General features: G+C 43.6%; 1 protein-coding gene across 24 annotated transcripts in view; it reads left to right on the top strand.

Annotated features, from left to right (window-relative positions):
- Positions 1 to 19,374, top strand: part of Dlgap1 (DLG associated protein 1) — a 779,881-nt gene that overhangs the window by 535,588 nt on the left and 224,919 nt on the right. For 5 of the 24 annotated variants that reach the window (XM_087194492.1, XM_087194493.1, XM_087194496.1 and 2 more), the window contains one exon: positions 18,127 to 18,240. The exons of the other annotated variants lie outside the window; for them this stretch is intronic. In XM_087194492.1, the coding sequence (XP_087050618.1) occupies positions 18,127 to 18,240 (114 nt within the window). The remainder of the gene's footprint in view (positions 1 to 18,126; positions 18,241 to 19,374) is intronic. 24 annotated transcript variants of the gene reach the window in all.

Raw genomic sequence — 19,374 nt, 5'->3', positions numbered from 1 at the left:
TAACAGAATACATGGGAAAGTCAATTTAAGGGAGGAAAAGAGTATTTGGCTCATGGTTTCAGAGGTTTCAGTCCGTGGCCTGCTGGTTCCATTACTTTGGACTTGGGAGGAAGCAGAGACAAAGACGGACGGAGAGAGTGGAAGGGGCTGCGGACAGGGTGCACCCTTCAGAGGCACATCCCCAGTGACCCACCTCCTCCAGCTGAGACACACTGCTCAGGGGCCCACTCAGCTTTGGACTCATGGATGGACTGACCCATTGGCCACACCCTCTCAGTGCAGCCACCTCTGCAGCCACCATCAGCACTCACTGGTGCCTTGGGGCTCAAGCCCTCTGTACATGAGTCTTTGGGGAGACACTACATAGTTAAACCCTAACAGGGCCCCTTGCTCTTTTTTTTTTTTTTGGTACCAGGGATTGAACTCTGGTCCTTGCGCCTGTGCAGCAGGTAAGGAAACCACTGACCTAAATCTCCAGCCCTGCCCCGCCTTGCTCTTTTTGATTCTAGGCACCAGCTCTTTCTATGTTCCCACAGGGATCCCACTCCTTCAAATGAGAGAGAAAGTTTGTTCTTAATAATGTATAGCGATCATACACGAATCTATCATCTTTCCCCAACTGCCAGTGCTCGCTTGTTTTCTGACCTCCAGCAGCCTGCCCCGGGGGTGTGTTTTCCCTCCCTGAAATCTGAAAGTACTGTTCCTTGTGCTCTGCTACTCTTTTTTTCTCAAGTGCTCTCCTACAGACCCTGTGTCTCTGGGAGCTTTCAGCCTTTCTCAGCAGTGAAAGCAGCTGGACCTTGCATTTCTGTCTCGTTTCCATTGTCCTTTCCAATGGGGAGCCTTTTCCAGGCCCTGCTCTGTGATTACTCTTTCCATAGCACTTTTGCATGAACTCAGTTGGTCCTTAATGTTCCTCAGCCTCAGCCCATGGCAGCCTACCTGCAGGGCTCCCACCGATCTTTTGCTGAAGAAGCAAACCAAATCGCTGCTTGTCACCACCCAGCCACTTAATTAGCAGTGCTCTCTGTGGAAAAAATATCCAGAGAAAGGACATGCATGAGCTCTTGGAAATTTCCCTTTTGTGTTGACCAGGAGAGACTTGGAGCCCTTCTGTTCCAAGCCAACACACAGGAGCAGAGTCCCAGGCTGAGAGACAATTCAGGGTTGCATGAGCTAAAGCTTTCTAGTCGGCCAGAACTAGGTTAGAATCTCTTCCTACGGTTTCTCTATGTATGTGGCCTGAGCAGGGTATGTAACATCTCCATCCCTGAGTTTCTTCATCTATAAAATAGAGATAATAATGGTGTCCACCTCATGATCTGATGTCTGCCACAAAGCGTTCAACCGATGATGGTAGGAGTGCAGTTATGGCAGCAGAGATAGCCATGTCTTACTCTTGGAAAACTAGGAATGTTACCTTCCATGACAAACATGTGACCCAGTGTAGGGAACAGGGAAAGGGGACATTACTAGAACCTCTGCAGTAAGTCCTAGTCTCCCGCGAGCCACACAGCAGCGCAAGGCGAATTACAGAAAAGGTAGAAAAATGAGACTGAGAAGAAGCTGAGCTTTGGGTCTCATCAGTGCTGCTGTGGGTGGCAAAGACGAAAGCCCCCAGCTTACCGCCCCTTTTATTCAGTACTCAGTACACCGGGAGACACAAATGTAACAAATGACTTGCAGAGAGTTCAGTACATCCGAGTAAACTAGATGTAACAATCCAAGAACAATGAGGAACTGAGTAGATGAAGATTTTGTTCCTCCCAGGATGTCTTCAGCTGGTGTAATCTTGTCCTGGAGCATCACAGCATCACCAGATCATTGAGGTCTCAGTTGTCACCAGAGGCCAAAATGGAATTATGTCTCAGAATGCCATAGCTGGGCTGTAGGCAGGAGAACCAAGCTAACCAAATGATTTTACCCTAAAATTATGTAGCATTGCTCCCAACAACCCAGTAACTAATTTGGAGTGGGACATTTCCTGGGCTGTCTGGGTGGCGCCTGAGTGTAATCACAAGTGTGACCACAGAAGCGCAGAGGTCTGAAGATGAAGGAAGGAGCCTCAAGGAGCCCAGGGATACAGGGCTAGACAGTGGGAAAGGCAGGCATGGAGTCTCCCATGGAGTCCACCAAGCACACTCAGCTCTGCCCTGGCCTTGTTCCAACTCATGGGACCTGTTCTGACCTCAGGAGCTGGAAGAGAATAAATGTGAGCTCTTTTTAAGCCACTGGCTTCGCCGTGATTTGATACAGCAGCCAGAGGAAACTAATACAGTGGTGCTATATTGAGAAATGGAAGAAGACCTGAAACAAGCTGACCGAGAGGAATAAAATGTTAATATCAGAAATATGATATTAAAAAGGCTGGGGGTGGAGAGGCCCTCTGTGTGTTCAGGAAGTGCTGGACTTAAGCATGGGGGTCTCAGAGTGCCCGGATTTAGAGAGGGCCACCAAGAGACAGTGCAAGGGTGAAGCCATCTGTGGGACAGTGAGACGGAAATGGAAGTGAGGTCTTGTGGACGAGGGATGATGAACAGAGGTGAGCACAGGGTGTGAGCAGACGGCAGAGATCAGAAGGAAGGCTGGTCAAGGATGCTTGCAAGCCGAGCCTGCATTTGAGAGGCAGGACCTGGGTCCCAGGCGCACAAGAAGCCTGGTTCTGTTGTTCTCAGTGCCGCAAGAGTGATAGCGGGAGACAGTCCAGGGAAGAAAGTCCTAGAAGAGATCACCTGGGTCTTTGAACAGGCAAGGCTATTATTAGTGCCCTGCGAGTGCTTCCGATGTCGTGTGTTTCTAGCAACACCCAAGACACTCACAGTCCAAAGCGAAGTGTGTTTCGTAAGAGCGCTCCTTGAGTTACACGAAGTTTGGGGGGAGCCTACCTCTGCTCATGCCCCCCACAGGCCTCTCCCAGCTGTGGTCCTGCCCATCACTTGAATCTCAAGCCAAGTATGACCTCCTGAGCCAGGTTCCTCGCCAGCACTGCATGCCGTGTATTTTCTCGCAGGTCCCACACTGCCCTGTACCCACACCTAAGAGCCTGCTCCCTGTCCTCTGCAGCTGGCTCACCCCTCCCACCAACAGCCTGAAAGACCCCAGCACACCTGTAATGCCATGGATACTGTGTCTTCTGCTCCCTCAGGTCCAGTGCAAAATTCAGAAACGGATACAACTAATATCTTTTCATTACAAAAATAAATAGTAAGTGGGAAAACATGTCATGTTCACATTTGGTATACAAATGATCTTATATGAATTAAACATATTATTAATAGTAAAAACTGTTTAGTATTTGCCTTTGTCACTGTCTATGGCTTCCATAGTCTGGAGTGTTTTGCCTTCTCCAAATTAAATTATTGGTTATATCCAATGTTTTTTACAATTCAGTATTTTTCAAAGTTCTGTTTGTGAAAAGGAGGGTACAGTTGGATAAAGTATAGGATTAATAATATCCATTTCTTGCCAAAATTATTGTATCTTCCACCTGGGTTGTAAACCTTATACAAATAGAATTGGAAAGAGTTATAAAGGAGAAATATACCTAAATATGACCTCATTTCTAGATGTCTCATTTTTGTACAAAATTAAGTCAACATTCTAAGTTGCTGAGGAGGGAGAGCTAATTCACCATAATGGGGGTTTAAATCTAAAAGGAAAAGAAGAAAGAAAATAGCATATGCTTGGGTTCCACAGTCCTGTTACATCAGCGCTCCCCAAATTAGAATGAAGACAAAAAACACATCTTGAAAAACTCTTCCAATTCTGCACACGTGGCTCCTCCTCCCAAAATCCCTGTGCCATTTTATTAGGAAACTTTTTCTCATGTAGCAGTTGGATCTAATGAGAGACTAAAGCTGGCCTTTGTGTAAGAAATGGATTTATTTTTTCCCCTCTTTCTGAGCTCTCCTGTAGCAGCCCCAGGACTCGAAAGCCTGCCTCCCTTTTCATCATTAGCATTTATCACTTTTTACAAAAAGCCACAGGGCGCTCAGAAGGAGACCAGGCTGTCGAAAGAGAATCCGAACTCCTTGCTCATGGTGGAGGCTCCCAGACCACTAGAAGCCTTTGCAGAATGTAGGAAGAGGAAGACACAGTTAGGGAAGAAACAGTTCTCATCCTGTAGGAGGGCCGTGAGACTGAGACTGCTTCCTGGCCATCACCTGGCCACCCACTGCAGTGGTCTTGGGTCAGGAGAGGGAGCAGGTGGCAAACCTGCTTTGCAATGAGCCAGGTATTCAAGGCCCACTCCAGGAGAGGTGAGAAGTGTGCCCCTCCCTCCATGGGCAGAGCCACTGTCCTGCAGCGTGTGCCAGCACTCAGGGTCAGAAGAGCACATGGCAAAGGAAGAAAAGAGTCTAATCCTGTTACCTTTCCTTGGTTCTCAAAGAAAATTCAGTAAAACTGAAGCTGAAAGCCTACCTACTGAAAAATACATCCATGCCCACACATTGGACCTGATTTCCTCTTTCATATTACCCAATAAATGCAATTTCCTCCTAACATGTGTTTTTTAATAAATAAAGTCAATAAGATGCCAAGAAAGGTGCGTTACCCCAGGTGGAAAGTGATGCACTGGTTTCATTTCCTTCTGGTGTCGCGATCCTTTGTCATCAGCAGTGCTACCAAGATAGGAACACTGATCTTAATATTTCACACTTTCATTGACTACAGTTCCCGGGTGTAACGCCTCAGTTTGAAATTTCAAGTGATGGTATATTTTTCAGCTCAGACTATTTTAATTCTTCTCCTAGACTCATGGAATCATGTGACAGCAAGTTTAAAACTAATATTAGCCTTATCATATGGGTGGCAGATTGTTACAAGCAGTAGGACTAGGTATATGAAGGCAGATAAAGTATACTGAACATCAACTTTGTATTCATTGCTATAATCACTTTGCCTACCACGTAATAGGCAGTTGGTAAATAGTTGATGAAAGAATGATGGGTAGAGTGTGGGTATATAATTAGAAGAATAAAGGAAGAGAAAAATCACCATGTACAGTCATTATGAAGTCTTTTCAACCACGTGTAGATTTCCATTAAATTAATTATAGTCATGGAACAGTAAAACTCAGATGGGATACCCGGATTTAGCTGATGATGGAGAATGGCTTCCAAAAGAGCTCTACTTTATACACCAGAAAGAAGAATATTTTCTATGAAGTCTTCATTCCACAAAAACTTGCCATTCTTATGTAATAGAAATGGTAAATGTGGCATTAGAAATCTGCTTCTTTCTCCAAAGGATATTTTTTAAAACCTACCCACAAATGTCATCCCATCTATTTTTAAGCAGCGTGCTGCTGGATAAACAGCTGAATCGTCTGAACCCGATGGGAAAATTCAAAGTTTAAATAAGCTATTTGATCTCATTGCAAGTAAGTGATGCTCACTGACACCGAGCATATGGGTGTGCAACAGTTACATGTTCATTCTCCTAACTTTGCATTTAAAATTGTAGCTGAAGCTGAAGAAACAGGGATGCAAAACAAATTCTATGATTCTTTAAAGATTCTAATTTCTGACTCTTCAGCCCAGTTTTTATCCATTTCCAGATAAAACCTACTCGTTAGGTCCTCTTTGTACCTCCTAGAGCTGTATCTAGATTGAGATGAGTCGAAGACAAGGCAAATTCTAAAACAACCACATCTAAGTGATTTGTAGGTTTAAGGATTTTGTATTTTTGATAAAAACATGTATGCTACTTATAAAATACAATTCAAATAGTGCTGAATGATAGAGACTTAAAAGAAAAAGCTCCACATGCTGTGTTCTTACTCCCTAAAAATAACTTTCTGTTACTGTTTTAACATTCTCCTCCTGATAGTCTCTGTGTACTCAAATATGTGAATATGTATATGTGTGCAGATACTCTTCTAGGTATCTGGACACAGATGCTTATGTATACACACAAATATTTTGTGTCTCCTTTTCTAACCAAGTAATGTCATGTCTAAGAGTCCTTTTTTACAAAATAGTACATAATGGCCGTCTTTCCATGTCAGTAGGTATAAATCCACCTCATATTTTTCTAACAGCTATTGATAGCATAAGGGAGTGTTCATTTATTTAGCAAATGTTTAATCCCCACTTATCATGTGCTAGGCATCCTGCCAGACACTGCGAACACAGGATTGAGCAAAGCAAAATCCCTGCCCTCATTAGGACCACATTCTAGTGTCTTAATATCTTTTTTTTTTTTTTTGGTCCCAGGGATCAAACTCAGGACCTTGTGCTTGCGAGGCAGGCGCAGTGCCACTAAGCTAAATCCCTGGCCCGATATCTCATATTAAAGAATGAATATATGAGGTGCACACACAGAGGAACTTTGTTCACTACCCTCACACTTCTTGCTTTTACAAACAAACAATGGTGGATGAATCATCTGGTAAGTAAACTGCTTATCAATTTTTTTATTTCAGTGCAATACAAGTAGATATTAATAAGAAAATGTTCTTTAAAAAACAGTCTTCTTACTTCTATGAAAAATAAAGCAAAATTCCATAATAAATTAAAGAATAGCATTAGTTAATACACCGTGTACCGTAATCTTAAAAGAATGACCAAAATGTTAAGGGTACAAGACATAGACAAAAAAGACTCTTACAAAAAAGAAACAGATAATAGTGCAAAATTTTCTTTACAGTGAACTAAGGGGACCCAGTGGTATAAATGTATCAGGTTAGAACATATATTGAAATATTTTTGAAACCACGGAATATATAATTTTGGGAATTGTTAGAACTTCTCCCTACTCCCTGCTTCCTATTTCTCTATCTTCTTTTTATGTTTTCATTAACATTTACTAGAAACTATGTACAATAAATTTTTACTGTATTTGACATACGATAGCCACTGCAGGAATTTACACAGATTAGAAGGAAGATAGAGGGTTAAGGAGGGCCCAGTCCTGTGGGATATTTTCTCAGAGCATGAAAGTCAGAATTCAGTTGGGGAAAAGGGTTCAGACTGCCAGATTAAGTACATATTAAAGAGAAAAGAAAGGAAAAAGCTAAGATGCAAGCCTTTGGGTAAATAACCAGACTCTGGGACCACTAATATTTCAAAGGCGCCATTCTTAAACACAGCCCCCATCTAGACATCTATGTAGATTCTTGTCTGTGACTTAGGAAATACCGTTCCAAAGATGTCTTTCCCAGTAGGCAAAGTCTCAAGCATGCATTCAATCCAGGACATGGGGATGACCTCTACTCCTTGCTCAGGACAGGAAGAAGCCCACAACTCTTGGACACTACTGACCCATTCTCCGCAATTTAGTCCTTATTTCCACTGTCTGTTTCTCACACCAGAAAAACAACATGGCACTCAAACATGTGTGTCCAATTTATTTCATTTAAGAGTATGGTCTCAAGGTCCATCCATTTAGGTATAAATGTCTGAAGCTCATCGTTCTTTATGGCAGAGTACTATTCCATTGTATAAAAAAAAAACACATCTTCTTTATCCACTCATCAGTTGATGGGCATTTGAGCTGTTTCCAAGATTTAGCTATTACACACTGTGCTGCTATAAACATGGGTGTGCATGTATTGCTGTGGTATGATGCTTTTAATTCTTCCGGGGAGGTACCAAGAAGAGGAATAACTGGGTCAAATGGAACGTATATTTTTAAAATTTTTTTTTTTTTTACCAGGGATCAAACTCGGGACCTTGCACTTGTGAGACAGGCAGTGGAACCACTGATCTAAATCCCCGGCCCTATAGTTTTAAAATTTTGAGAAATCTCCATACTGATTTCCACAGTGGTTGCACCAGTCTACACTCCCACCAACAGTGGAGAAAGGTTTCTTTTTCCCCACAGCCCCACCAGAATTTGTTATTGGTTGATTTCTTTTTTTTTTTTGGTACCCGGGATCGAACTCTGGTCCTTGCGCTTGCGCGGCAGGTGGTGAAAACACTGAGCTAAATCCCCGGCCATTGGTTGATTTCTTGATAACAGCCATTCTTTCTTTCTGGAGTGAGATGGAATCTCAGCGTTGTTTTAATTTTTATTTCATGAATGACTGGTGATGTTGAACATTTTTTCCTATATTTATTTGCTGTTTCTACTTCTTCACCTGAGAAGTGACTTTTCATTTCTGATGCCCATTTTTGGATTGGATCTTTAAACTTGAGGAGTCTGATTTTTTTGAGTTCTCTATATATTCTAGATAATAGTTCTTTATCTGATGAATAGCTGGTAAAATTTTTTCCCACACTGTGGATTATCTCTTCACTCTGTAATTTCTCTTGCTGTGCAAAAGCTTTTTAATGAAATGAGGTGCCAGTTGTTGATTCTTTGTAGTGTTTCCTGTGCTGTCAGGTTTTGTTCATGAAGTCTTTGCCTACTCCTATGTCCTCAAGTGTTCTACCTATTCCCTCTCCAGCAGAGTTAGTGTTTCCATTCTTTGATCCATTTCGATTGTAGGTTAGTGCATAACTTTGTATCACTATATCAGTTGGATAAATGCAAAAATTATTGTTATATATTCAGCCTTTCATTGTTTTTGTATCACCAACTTCTTTAGAAAGACAGTGTGAGTTTTTCATTGTTAATTAAGTTAATGCTTTCAGAATTTTTACAGTGGGATACTCTATCTTTTGTATATCTACCTCTTCAAGGATCTAAATAAGGGTATTAAAATTTTATCTGAATTGAATCCTCCTAGATGAGCCTATCATAATGTGCTGCAGTAGAAACAGGTCAGATGTCCCAATTTCCCTCCACTTCTGTTGGTAACAGGTGCTAGACACTTCTGACCTAAATATTTCAATACACCAAATGCCCCCCAGACAAAGGTTTTGTGTCTTCTTTTAGTTACTGTGTAACATAAAAAAAGAAAAGGTGTTGGGTAAATAAAACAAAGCAAACAAATATATCCCTAATTCTTAGAAAATTATGCCATAACATAATTGGGCAGGAAAAATCAGTTGTTACTAATGAGCTGCTCTTGCCTTTTTGGTACTGGTAGTTACTATAACTGAAACCAGATCCAAATTTACATCGAGGATCATCCTATAGGATAGAAAAGTTGCTGGACAGGGAAAGAGGTGATCTCACCCCGCCCCCATTACTGAGGAGGGGCACAGGAAGTTTGTCCTAGCCCTGCCCCTCCTATCCACAGCCACCCACTCCTGCTCTGTGTAGAAGATGACTTCCAGTCCTATCGGGGAATTTCACTAGTTTGGGCAGAAACTAATAAACCTCATAAAACCTTTCTTTGTTCTGATTTAAGAACTATCCCCTTCTTTAAAAAGTCAGTGGGTTGCTTTTTCTAGATATTGTCCAATTCTTCTTCAAGGAGAAAGAAAATGATTCCTTTTGCTGAAAGAAATATCATGAGTAGAAGTTAATTTAATACTTTTCTATTAATTCAGAGTCTTTCACTCTAAACAATCACTTGCTTGAGTAGGAGGCTAAGTGCCCACTCATCCCTGAATTGAAGTGTGTGAATCGAAAGGGCCCAGCATTGTCGCTGGCAGGAGGCAGGCATGAAAGAGCTCACATCAGTCAGCTTGACTCGTTAGCAAAAAAGAGAAAGAAAAAAGGAACAAAAGGACCCCTGTCTCTGAGGAAATATATCTGCATTGTTATTCTCCGTAGGTAATTCAAATTTTCCACAGTCAGGAAAACACCATCACTGACTATAAAGAATGCTTTAGGTTCATCCAGCGTGTGAGAAAGAGAAAGAGAATACTGAAGATTGACTTCCAGGGAAGGATGGAGACAATGGAGTGTGCATGCCATAGCAAGGGATCTATTTACTTCTTCATTCAAAGATGAGCACTTAGTGTCCTGAATACACCTGCCTTCCCTCATTACAGTTTTGATCAGCAAAAGATTGGCATGGTCTAGTTCATGGTATCGAATGCAAAATTTGCAGCATACACCGTTTTTACCAATCCACACACTTACACATCTCTACATCTGTGTTTCATTTGCACCAAGACCTTGAGAGATAACACACAGTGGCACAACCATGACACAAATGTAAGTTCCTAAAGGCTGAGTGTCATCGTGATTCTCCCCCTAAACGTAGTGGCCGCTCCCCTGCTTTTGTCCTCTACGTGACCGTAGAGGGAGAGCAAAATGGTGAAGCGTTCATACTCATACATTGCTTTTTTTCGCTTTGTAGAGTTGAATGGTTGGGTAAAAGTGTTGCAGTGTGATGAAGTGGAAAGTGTGCTGGGTTCTGACCCAGTCCTACTGCTGAATTAGCCAGAGAAGCCAGGATTTACATTCCAAGTGTCAGCTTCCCTTGCAAATGAGGAGGCTGACAGTTACCCACCTGTGAGTAGATAGCCATGTGAATAAGCAAAGTGAGTTGGAGACTGAGTGAGATACTCAGCTTTCCATACTGGCAGACATCCTGCGCTCTAAGATGCTACCACGAAGGCAGCTCTCAGGGAGCAATGTGATAGAGCGCATTCCCCAAACCACCTAAAAACTTCTGCAGAGTGTTTCTGAGGACTGGTGGTCCATGAAATGTCCTTTGGATACACTGGGATGAGGTGGCAGTTTTTGTTTCCTGTTGGACTGGTCGGCCGTGATCGGGGATGGGGCTCCCTTGGCCTGGTGGAGCTGGGCTGACCCTCCTGAGGAGTGTGGCTTGGGTTCCCTGAAGGTGTCCATGAGGACATCTAACTGCAGTTCCCAGGATGCTATAAAGTCCCTGTAGGATGCTGACCCTGAGTCCACACACACACACACACACACACACTGCACAAGTGTGCACACCATCTCCTTCACACACAGAGGCATATTCTGCTGAGGTCCCTCCTACTTGACCACATCTGAGGCCAGGCTTCTTCCCTGCCATTGGTGGAGAAAAGCGTAGGACTAAAGCTTCCTCCGCTCTTCTCATTTGTAAACAGGTATAACCCATCTGATGTCATGAGAGCATCCATGAGCCTTTCATTTAAAGGGATACTCTGCTCAGAATTGTGATTGTAGGCAGGAATAATAGTCTGCACGTGAATGATATCATCCCTTCCCTCAGATTGCTTACAGATGAATGTGTGAGACAGATTTGCAAACCACTGGTTTTGAGACAATGTAATTAGCAGCGCATACAGATTGTTGGAGTAAATCTGAGTTTTTTTAAGTTAGGTACATATATGTTTTATTAAGGCAGGACATCATGGGGTTCTTTTAGGATGTAGAAGGTCTTAAAGGAAAACTTGGTCTCTAAAATTCTTCTTTATTTTATTTGGTGTGATGTTTCGGGGGACAACAAATTTTCCTTTTCATTTGCTAACAAAAAATAAAAATCCCACTAATGACTCCCTTGCTCTTAAAAAAAAAATTGTTACTGGGCCAGGGATTTAGCTCAGTGGCACCGCGCCTGCCTTGCAAGCACAAGGTCCTGAGTTTGATTCCCGGTACCCAAAAAAAATTGTCACTGAAATGAATGTGCCGACGTTCGGTCAGTGCTGGTCCAGAGCCCAGGAAGTCGAGGCTGGGTCTGCCTGGATGGCCTTTGTCACCTCCGGGAAAGGGAGGTGAGACTTGGTATTTACTATTACTTGGGGTCTACTACTAAAGTTAGAGTTTAGGCTTTGACAAGGTTCTGACTCCTCAGAACATAAACAGAGCCCTGCAGCTCTCTGAAGAGAACCTAAGTATCTGTGAGCTTGTGTGGATCTCTCTGCCCCAAAGCTGACCCTGAACCCCTAGCTGGGATGGTTCTGGGTGGCACCTAGCTAGGCTGAATGCTTGGCTAGGGTATCAACCCTAATCAAAGTGTTGCTATGAAAGAATCCAACAGAAGTAGTTATAATCAACCAGGAGTTGACTTTACACAAAGAAGATTACCCTCCATAGTGCTGTGGGCCTCCTCCAGTACACTGAAAGACCTTCTAAGAAATACTGATGTCCTCCCTAGAAGTCCCTGCCTGGAGACCTCCAGCTTGGAAACCTACCCCACTGGTTTCAAGCTTCTTGTCCTCAAATCGTGTCTACCAACACCTTAAAATACAGTGGTACCTCAGTTCACGGATTTAATTATTTATTTAGTAGGCATGGTATATACCTGACTTATATCATCTTTATCCTTACAGTCAGTTCCTAATGTATGTATTACTGTTCTCATTTCATGTTTGAAAACCCTGAAGTTAAAAGATGTTTGGGGCCGGGGATTTAGCTCAGTGGTTTTGCCACCTGCCTTGAAAGCGCAAGGTCCCAAATTTGATTCCCGGTACCAAAAAACAAAAAGTTGTTTGGCTAACCAGGCCAAAAGGACATGTCTAGTTTTAGGAGAGCCACACCTGGACTCGAGTTAACCTGATTTCAAAATCTGTACTCTGTTCATTGCAGCATGTCCCCTCCCTGTCACATTAACTACCGGAGTCAGAATCACACAGTAGAAATATCCTATTCTCCCCGTGCCACGTCCGTAAGTGTGCTATTCAGAGAAGGGTTTAAACATCAGCTTGCATCTATCACAGATGTCCTATGTGCCAGGCTGTGGTTTTAAAGATTCTTTAAATGAGATATCTAGGTTAGGTCATCTATCACTTACTTCTATCACTGGGCATTTTAGAAATCTAAAACGTGTTATTATTACTCTTCCTTTTTGTCCCGGCTCCATCTGTTTCAGATCAGGGTTATTTAAGCAAAGCTTTTCTTAACCCCCATTTTTAAATGATAGATATTTCATATTGACATCAACGCCTTCTAAGTTACAGTTAAAAAACAGGATTGTTCTAAAACGTATGAAAATCTCTTTTGTTAGGTTTTAGATTTTTGTGGTTAAGAATTTTTTTAATTTTAATTTTTATGAGTGCATGTTCACAGCACATAATCACATTCCTTCTGGGGATTGGTGCATGGACAAAACAACACACGTTTATTCTTTTCATCCCCTCCCTGGCCACACCCTACCCCCCATCTCTTCATCCTTTTTCTATATGCAAAAGGTCTATCTTGTGGTTCCTGTCATGTATGCTTTTAAGAATGTCTGAACCCCCCTGCCCTGGCTCCCCAAGGCTGATACATAAACACACGCAAAGCCATTTCAACCCCCAGCTGCCTGTCTTTTTGGAAACCATGGGAATACCCAGTTGTTGGACTTTCCACCAAGTGGTTGCCCCAACCTCAGCAAGAACTTCCCCTGACGCTCAGTTACACAGGGACTCATTCAGAAACACACTTGGGCTGTCCTCATTCTGGAGACAAAGAGCTTTTAGGGAATGTTCTTCTACACATAAAAGTGAAGGTTAGCAAAGATCCAAAGAGCTCAATTCAAAAAGTATTACTTTAGGGTCTGGAAATGATTCATTCAAGAGCACGTGCTAAGCATTTACTTTACAGAAGGTTCTTTGGGGGAGACGAAGATGAATAGCATTGTCTCCCTGATTAATAATGGATGTGGCAGAGTTCTGCGCCAGACACTCGATAAGCAGTGTTTTTCAATCCTGAGCTCACAAGCAATTAGTGGTTAGTGAAATCAATTTAGTGGGTCAGGAACAACATTATTTTTAATTAAATAGAATAGAAAAGAAGATAGAGTGCATGGCATACCAAAAGGTGAAGTGTTTCCTTTCTGTTGTATATGGGCCAACTCAGGGTTCAGAAGTAAGATACAAGCTTAACTGTGGGACAGAATCAAAAACTGCTTGAAAGCCTCTGCTGGGGAGAGAGGAAGGGAGAGGGAGAGGGAGAGGGAGAGAGACATACAGAGAGAGGGAGAAAAATACAGAGAAGGACAGAGACAAACAGAGAGACAGACAGACAGAGATAGGCAGAAACAGAAAGAGTGAACTTTGTCTCAAAAAACTTGCTGGGAAGGAGGAGCTGATGATGAACAGCAGAACCATCTGTGCAAAGCATCTACTGGCCGAGAGGTGGATTGGCTGGTACCTGGCATCACACGGGGCGAAGATTTGGGGGAAATCCTTGGACAGTTCACTCCTTCCTCCTTGAAAAACCTTCTTCCTTGGCTTCCAGAGCAGCACACCTCGACATCCGGCTCAGGATGCTTTGCCTGGTGCTCCAAGACTCCCAGTCCTAAGGTGGGAGCCAGGCTGAGTGCCACAGTGTCAGGGCCGCATTGCCCACCCTCCCTCCTGGGTGCACTCTCCTCTCAACTTGGCTGCTGCACAGGCCCTTCCATCTCAGTCTGCCCCCACCCCCATCGCCCACCTCCAGTTGTCCTCTCTGAGGATCCTCTCTGCTCATGGGATCTCAGTCCCTCCACTAATCAAGACCAGAGCTTCAGTCACCTTGCCCCTTCTCAGTCCACCCATCTATGGGCCCCATCAGCTCCCACCACTGGCCCACCTGGTTCTCCTCTTTAACCCTGTCTGGGCTCTTGTCTGAGCCTCCTGTCCTGTCTCTGCTTTGCCTCTGCTTCTCCTTTAGTTGCCCTCAACTCAGCAGCCCAAGTCTTTGCTTTATTTATTTCTATTCGTGAGCAAACATTAGTGATGCAGAGTGCAGGAGTTCATGTCAGGAAATGAGTGCCTGCAAATCACATATCTTGCTCATCTTCAGCCCCATTGCCACCCCTCCCCTTCCTCCCTCTTCCCTGTCTCCAAAAGTCTGCCTTCTGGTTTCCTGTCAACTCAGAGAGATCCTGGACATGCCTATCTGATCAAAACCTCCTTTCTGTCCCTGTCCCACCCTGAGTGAGATCCACAGTCCTTGTGACAGCTGAACAGCCCACCTCAAGTGACCCCCTGGCCCCCAGCTCTGTTCCCCAGACCTATCCTCTGGATCTGCCACCAGGTGCCCCTATCAGCACACAGCCCTGCCCTCCCAGGGGCCTTCTCTCCTGTCCTGCTCCTGCTGGGCAGCTCCCCACCCCACATGATCTTTACCAGTGTCTCTTTTCAGCTAGGCCTTTGATGACCACACTGTTCACATGGCATCTCCTGGCAGTCCCCCTCCTCCACATGCACATGCTATCTTTCCCCCTAGCACATAGTTCCATCTAACATACACTCACTTTATTTTATTGGTGCCTGTCTTCTCCCTTCCCCACAGGTGCAAAGAAGTTTTCCACTTATACTTGCTTTGTCCTCAGTACCTAATGCAGCACCTGTTTTATAATAGGTGCACATTAAATACATGCAGGATAAAGAATGCCCACCTTTAGATAAAGTTTAGTTAGCAGTTTGCTAAAGCCACAGAGGAAATGCTACTTTCAGCTCCACTAAGTGGGCAGTTAACGTGAAGGAAGAGAATACTGTAATAAGTTTGATGTGAGAACCCTTCCCTCAGAACCCACTAAGGAGCACTCCAGGGGGACACTTCCTGTCAGTGTAGTGTAGACTAGCATGGAAATACTGATTGCAGTAGCTATACTGAGTATATCACACTCCCCTGTGCACAGGCTTGTGTGCCAGTGCTGTTATACAGATCAAAGGGGTTGAAACCTAGCTTAGAGTTCAGATTCTCAGTGGCACCTTCCTTGTATAATGATTACTAACAGAGAATTTTGTGCCACATACATGCATCAGGACATTGAAATATTACTCAGTTCTTTCTAGATATCAACAACTAGATATGTGCAGCTCGATGGTCTGTTGATGTGGAATGGATAGGATTCAGGAAGGAAAGATTCTTTGATCCATTTGAATGCTGCACCCTTTTGGGAGTTGTGAATGTCACTTGCAAGGTGACAGTCATAATCAGATAGATGGCAGAGATGAAAATCTGGGGTGCATCTCTTTTTTAAATCTATTGGGGTTTTGTTCATGTTTGTGTATAGATGGCAAAATGCTAAGTCAGTGATTCATACGTATAATCATTGATGGGCTCATCTGAGAATTTTAATGCTCTAAAATTAATAATAAAAGAATTAAGGAAAATATTTTCTGAATTTTATTTAAAATTTTATAATTTTAAATTGAGTATTGATATCTGAGATGATTACCCTGATGTTTTATAGTCTGAACTTACTGTACCACTTCTAATAAGATTATCAGACTTTAGGTTCTAAGAGAAAAGACCTGTGCTCATGAACATTTGAAAACTAGCTACTATTTGTTCCTTATATGGTTATCAGATTTGTGGCTGAGAGAAATAGGTGCATTCCATACAAGTGAGATGTGCACAACAGATGGATGATGGGCTGAGAGGTTCATGAGATTTCAGCCAACAGCAAAGATTACTTCTGATGAATGATATCCCCATATTGGGGCTTCTGTGGATCCCAGAAGGAAGGTCACTAACCTACCTCTGTCTCTGATCATGGGCACCACGCACACAATTCTAGTTGCCTCAGGGAATCCATTCTTGGAAGTAGGAATTATAGCTACAGACCACATGCGACGTTGCGGGCAGCAAGCAGCACACTACTGACTGTAAGGACAGTGGCAATACAAGGGCTCCACCATCCTTTACTGACCCACAAACCTTCCTCCCATGCACCAGAAAATGAACAATTGCATTAAAAACTAAGAAAGGGCTCCAAAGTGACCCATCTCCAGTGTAGCCAGAACAAATACATTTATTATAGACCTACACCGCTATTGTTTTATCTTGGACTATTTTAGGATTTTTTTAATTCTTCCTTAGATTTCCTACAACTCATAGCCAGCTGTAGGTGCTATGAGTCTGTCACCATGACTCTAACAGTCACTAATGGTTACAATTCTCAAAATGTTATAGTGTTATATCTCCCAGCAATTTAACATTTGAGTTTTATATTTAATGGAAAATTACTGTGAGTTTTAAAGTGCTTATAGGCAGCAGCATGGCATGATGAAAAGGGCGTAGAAATGTGAGTGGGACAAACTTGTCTTTCAGTTTTGACATTTAGTGCGTATTGTTTAATATCACCGGGCCTCATTTTCTCATTTTTGCAATGGGATTAATAACAGCATAGGGTTTTTGTAGCAGTGGAGCAATGTGTGTATTAGGGATTGTAAATTGGCTGCCTGCAGGGCTTGAGGCTACCTGCTTCCTTATTGATCTGTTCACCGAGAGAGGAAATATCCCTGTCCAGCATTCCAAGCAGAGGTCCTGACATGTTTGCAGACCAGTAAGATTTAAATCACACATACAGCCCTGCAGCAATGTGGTGGAACCATGAACGGGCCTGGACGGCTGAGCTTGGCCCCCTGCAACTCCTGGGACACATGAGTAAAGCAAATCCGGGGATGTGGCCATCAGAGCCAAAAGGGCGCAGGGGCAGCAAGTTCACAGGATTCCGCTACAGTCAAAGTACAGGGTGGACAATTAATACAGTTCACTTCCCCTCTGTCCCTATAATCAACTGGAGTCTAGCACCTCCACTCCTGCTTCCCAGAGGCATCTTCCCGCACACAGCGTCGCCTTTGATGTGAGTGGCACTCTCTGCCCACCCTCAAGGGCCTGCGGATGCCAACCCACTTTGTGGCTGTTTCTCAGTGGTTCCCAGGCACTAACCATGAGGCACCTTCCAGACCAAAGAATAATTTCACCTCTGCGGAAGGAGCCAACGCCAAGCCCAGGCGGGAATCCAGAACCACTGAGATGTAACACTCCACTCAGCTTGATTTGCTTTATTTTTTTTTTAGCAAAACATTTATTGGTACATTTTAGGTATACATAATGATAACACTCATCATGGGGATTTTGCACCTGTACAGGATATATCCTGCCTCTTTTGACTAGCTTTAAAGCTATTCCTACTCTTTTCCTTCATCCGTTCTCCAAATGTATCTGATTCACTTCAAACCTGTAAATTCCTTTGAGACCAGAGTCTGCATCTTATACAATGCTTTTGGTGTCTTTGCCCAGAAACTGCTGCGGTGAGAGGTCCCCTATAGATTCATGAATGAGAATAATCTCACAGGGCCTCAGTTAGCTAATGACCACTGCAAACCTCTGTTTGCAAAGTCCTGCTGTCTCACGAGCGTTTTAAAAAGTGGAGGGAGCCATGGCAAGGGGACAAATGCCACCCTAAAAGAGTATTTATTTACTCTTGTCCTTAAAAGGTACATAATTGTCACCAATCTGAAGCAAATTAAGTTTTGCACCAGCTTCAGGCTTCCAGGGAGGCTAAGAAGGGTGGTTGCCAGGGAGACTGGATTCTGTTTGGGAAGCGACGATCATACCTAGGCATCTGCATTTGTGTCATTGTAATTTTCCTATTCCTGCTCTTTTTGTTTTTCTGCTTCTTGCTTTGAGAAGAGCAAGCTAAAAAGGCTACAGGGACACTTAAGCCAAGTCGCATTTGTCAAGGTGAAAGCTGTGTGGAGCAGAAAAGCAGTTCTTCTGGCTGCAAAGAAGATGCGAAGGAGCCGAGTGAGTAGGGAATCTGAGAGCCCACTAAAAGTGCTTAGAAGCCCATGGCACCCGGCACCTCTGCCACAGCTGCAAAGCACAGCAGAGCAACACCAAAGTGCTGCCCCAGGGCCACCGGCAGGGTGTGGCTGTCTTCAAGCCTTCCTGTCCCCCCAAACTGTCCATTTTTGTCTAAGCAGCAATGCAGACTACAGCCTGTAAGAGAGCCACAAAACAGAAACAACTTCTGTTTCGTCTCACAATTAAGTCAAGATTATTTTAATCCCTTTTTTAGCAGTGCTAGCAAATTAATGCCAAGATAATATTTTGATTTAATTCATGGCATTTATTTTTTTTAAGTGCAGTGAAGTAGGAGCGTGTGCTCCACTCTTCTTCTTTTTTTCCTTTCTCAATTTATTTGTGCATTCACCCAATCGTCACAGAATGAGCAGAGGCAAGGCGATGTTATTAATGCACTGATGTCAGGCAGATCCGCCTCTTGCTAGGTACTGTGACCTTGGGCCAGTCTTTCCACCTGTCTGAATTCAGTTTTGCAGTAATAAAAGGCAAATAATAGTGCCTATCTTGTAGATGACTGGAAGGATTCAACTAAGTAACACAGGTCCTGCTCCCAGTCCTTGAGATTGTCCTGTGGTTGTCAGATCATTCTGCAAATGTGAGACCCCGCCCCTCCTTTCATACAGGTTTTCCTCCTGCTGCTGAGCTTTCCTCATCAAGATTAGGAAAGCCCAAGTCGGTTGGCTCCCCTCAACCGAGGGCAAGCACCTCACTTCCCTGGCTGCTGTCCCTGGCCTTGGGAATGTACCGACTGCTACTGAGGGGTCACCTTGCAGACACACCTACTCCTGGGACCATGTTGGGCCCTCGCCTTCCCTACTCTGCCCTCTTAGTTTGTACCTACTCCACTGGATGCCTGAGTGTTTCTCCCACTCCCGGGGGCCCTGATGCAGGAGGACTTTGCCTGCCGCCTCAGCTCTCAAGCCATCACCCGCCTCCCACATCTGTGCCATCCAGATGCGCCAGCCTGCCCTTGGATATTTTCAGGACACATGCTCCCTTGCAGCTGTCCTGGCTTTCTAAGTGTCTTCATTCCTTTTGTGGCTCTCAGATTTCCCCACATCTCACACATTCTCA

The sequence above is a fragment of the Heterocephalus glaber genome, unplaced genomic scaffold, assembly GCF_053883595.1.
Source record: "Heterocephalus glaber isolate CG9 unplaced genomic scaffold, H.glaber_assembly_v1.0 deba00000331, whole genome shotgun sequence".
In the NCBI taxonomy this organism is placed as follows: Eukaryota; Metazoa; Chordata; class Mammalia; order Rodentia; family Bathyergidae; genus Heterocephalus; species Heterocephalus glaber.
Note: the sequence above shows the minus strand (reverse complement) of the source record. Positions and strands in the feature narration are given on the sequence as shown.